The sequence below is a fragment of the Rhagoletis zephyria genome, unplaced genomic scaffold, assembly GCF_001687245.7.
Source record: "Rhagoletis zephyria isolate East Lansing unplaced genomic scaffold, Rhagoletis_zephyria_1.1 Rzeph_scaffold_23660, whole genome shotgun sequence".
Classification (NCBI taxonomy): Eukaryota; Metazoa; Arthropoda; class Insecta; order Diptera; family Tephritidae; genus Rhagoletis; species Rhagoletis zephyria.
This window is the reverse complement of record NW_016180718.1, coordinates 2871-6617: the sequence shown is the minus strand read 5'-3', so window position 1 is coordinate 6617 and position 3747 is coordinate 2871. Positions and strand designations below refer to the sequence as shown.

General features: G+C 39.6%; 1 protein-coding gene across 1 annotated transcript; it reads right to left on the bottom strand.

The window, feature by feature from the left end:
• Positions 1-1204: 1204 nt before the first annotated feature.
• LOC108381756 (probable serine/threonine-protein kinase nek3) lies at positions 1205-3538 on the bottom strand. The gene is made up of 5 exons (XM_017638160.1): positions 3284-3538; positions 2869-3190; positions 2628-2726; positions 2324-2560; positions 1205-2259 (listed from the first exon to the last, which is right to left on the bottom strand). Exons 1-5 carry the CDS (start codon positions 3512-3514, stop codon positions 1664-1666), a joined length of 1485 nt encoding a protein of 494 aa, XP_017493649.1. The 5' UTR covers positions 3515-3538; the 3' UTR covers positions 1205-1663.
• Positions 3539-3747: the final 209 nt, after the last annotated feature.

Sequence of the window (3747 nt, the reverse complement as noted above, 5' to 3'; positions counted from 1 at the left end):
ATAATAAAGTGCAAGTTTCAAGTGGCTAGAAAATACCGTTGATTTGTGACAATTTTCTAAAAATTCTAAATAAAAAGTTTGAACNAAATGTTTGGTATGCAGTTTTGTAGCCCATTTAATTTTAGTATAATAAAGTGCAAGTTTCAAGTGGCTAGAAAATACCGTTGATTTGTGACAATTTTCTAAAAATTCTAAATAAAAAGTTTGAACATTTGGTGAAAATTTGTCGAATTTTTATAATTTTTGTTCAAAGTTTGAAATCGGATTTATATGACGTTTGTTACATAACTCCTAGGCTTTTATGAAAAAATATTAGACATATAATTAACTAAATAAATATAGCCAAAATTCTTAAAAGTACGACGAGTCTATTATTTCTGCCGCCAGTGTATTCTGTAGCTATGAAGTACGAGTTTTGTGTATAAATACATACATATGTATATGTTTTCTAAAAATCGTTCTGGTTCTAAATATCTTTTTCTACCAACTATAACTTTTTAAAAATTTATTTTTTTTTATGAAACCGTATTAAAATTTTCCATTTAATTTTAGTAGCATTTCTGTAAAAAAAATTAACAATTATGTATATATGTTCATATAAACTTTTTTAATTTGTACTTAATATACAATTTTTTAAGTTTCCACAAATATTTTCGATTTCAAAACATAATTAAATAATAGCTAACTAAGTTATAACATTTTTGTAAATATTTTATCACTAATTTCATTCAAAGAACTATTTTGGGGCATTCACAAGCTGTCATAATTGTCGTTTTGCCAAAACAGTCGTATTGTCCTAATGTTTCGAATATTCAAACGATCAAAAACGTTTTGTAGATGCTACGAAATTTTTCATCCATATAAATAGTCTGCTCCAGTACTCCAAGACGTCAGAAGACCTTCTAGTACACACATTTATAATATCTTTAGTAATAGATATCTCCCTGATTAACTCTGACTGTTCGTCACTAAAATCTGGTGTACTGGAATAGGCAACAAATTTATGACATACAATATAATAGTAACCGGCAGTTGTACTAACGTTCGATGTAAGGGTTCCCTGGTCTGCCGGACGACCCTTATGAAACACTAGTCATGTTAAAGTAGGTAGGCTTCAGAACACATTCAGATACATGTAGCTGTGTCGGTCCTACAGGGCAATGAGAACTTGCCCTACGAATGCCCTCAAACCTATTCCTTAGTGTGAGTTCAAAGTAGATTTAGTTTGGAAACCTGTCATCTCAACCCCCGAAATGAGCCTGCTGTTGAGTTTGCCAGAGAAGGTTCCAACACATTGGCCTAAATCGAGAGCCGGACCTCATCCCGAATCGTAAATATATACAGACAAAAATTTTGCCACCCATGGCAAAAAGCAGCCCATTGAATCTGTGGAGCATATGAGTTTACTTAATTGCAAGTTCTGTCTCAAAAACCCCCAAATATATACTAAGGTTGACTCTGCCATCAACAATAATTTGATTCATTTTAGCATAGTTTAGCCGCAACTCTAACCTAATCTATGACATATGGACTCATTATGACACCTTGTGAATCCCTTAACAACAATTAAATTAAATCGGCTTCTAAAGTGCCACTCTTCATTGCCTACATACATATGTAGTAGAGCCCTACCTTCCTTTCGATTATTCGATAATAATCGGCTCTACACATACACCTCCTTAGTGCCCTTGGCAGGCTCGGGTGGGCGTTTTGTCAAAGCGCCCTCCCCATGCGTTTGGCGCGCTGATGCTGTGCCTTCGGCGGCGCCACTGCCCGTCGGCTCAGCCGCTGAACGCACCGATGAATTACGCTCCAGTATATAAGAATCCTGCAGATTTATGTTTAAATTGGCACTAAAGCTGCTATTGCGCGAAATATTGGCACCACTATTCAATGGCTTGAGGGTGAGCATGGCATTATTTGTTGTGGCTACCAAGCCACCACCGCCGCCAGCACTACCACCATTGCCCGCAGATCCAGTGTTGTCATTGTAACTGTGCGGCACATCCAGATTTTCATTGCCGCTAAAGTCGTTGATGGAACGCAACGAAGAGGAGCGCTGTATTGCCAATGAGACAGGAATTTTAGTAATGAGATCGTTGGCATCAAAACCACTGCCGGCGGCGCTGGTGGTTATGGTCGGCAATTGTGTACCACCCAAAGGCAAAATATTTAAAGTGCCAGCGGGTATTGTATCCGCGGAACTGGTGGTCACCGTGAATGGGAAAGAAAGTGTAGTGATGTTAGTGGTAACTGGCGCTACAAATAAAAATAAATAATTTTTGTTTTATACAAATGAGAGCATTCAGTTGCAGTGACTCACGTGAGACAACACCAAAGTTCACATCCTTCAGATTGGGCGGCAGTACGGCTTGTGCCAGCGCCGTTGTCGTCGGATGCCCTGGAATCAGAGTGTTATTCGAAGATGAGCTATCCATTTCTTTAATGGGCGATAACAAGAGTGTGCCCAAAACGGGTCCATCCTGATTGTTCGTGCTCGTGTACGGATACATGGAGGTTGGGGTGCTCAACTGTGATGTCATAATGACAGTTTTCGTGGCTATGGGTGCAATTGAATTTTGAGTGGGTGTGTGCTAAAGCAAATGGTGTACCGTTAATGAACTTACCATTCAAATCTTTTTCACCAGACTCTTTGGTAACATCGGGTGTGGGAATGCGTGGACGTGCTTTGGGAATGCTCGCATTGAGGCCGTTTAGCTTGGAATCTGGGGCGTAAATTGCGGTGGGAGTGTAGATCAGGTGTATGGTGAAAATAAATGGAACAAAAATGAAAAATATAGATGTAAATCACACGAATAGTAGTAAACAAAAAATATTTAACTAAATGTTGCAATCGCACCAACTTACTTTGCTTAATCAGTTGCTTTTGCGCGCGTTGCGATTTACGATTAACAAATTTTCCATAGAAACTTGGTTTCGATTGCATTTGCGTGGCTTGTACACCATGCTGTTGCTGCATCGTTTGTTGCTGCATCGATTGTTGTTGTAATATGTTGACCGGCATGCCAGACTCGGGACTTGAGTATACGGAATTAAGGCGATTACGATTGAATGCCATGCCACTCGATGAATAGGCGGTCGATTGACTACGTATGGAACCCATGCGTGAAAGTTGTCGCACCAGCCAATTATTTTTGCGGCGATCCACCATCGGTGTATCAACACTCTCCTGTGGCAAGCATAAAATACATACATACATACATACATTCCTACATATAGATACACATATTTTTAGGCAAGGAAAATTATTCCTTTAACTCACATAATCCGCGTAAACGTCATCGACTTGGCCCCGCTTTGCGCCACCTGGCACTATATTCGCATACATGGCATCCTCTTTCTTTATTTTGTAGTTCTCTGCTGAACCTTTGGGCTCTTCGCGGCGGTAGTGCTCTGAGGCGACCGTATATGGCAGCTCCTTTGGCACAACGCATTCCCAATATTGATCGCGCAATAATTCTGGGTGCTCCTCGTGCATTTCATCGACGATCATGTAGGCGGCCTAGAAAAAGTAAATGAAATTAAGTTAAAAAATGGGCTTCGCAAAACTGCAACAGGAAGGATTAAATCTCGTAGTCTTATTCTAAAATCTTCGTATATGTTTTCCTTTAACAGAGAAAATACAATTTGTCCTATAGCGCGTCGCAAGGCAACTTCTTGGCTTGTTCCGTGCATCGTATACCTTAGCCGAGGACATCAATCAGCCAGGCAGGGGCATTTTTAACA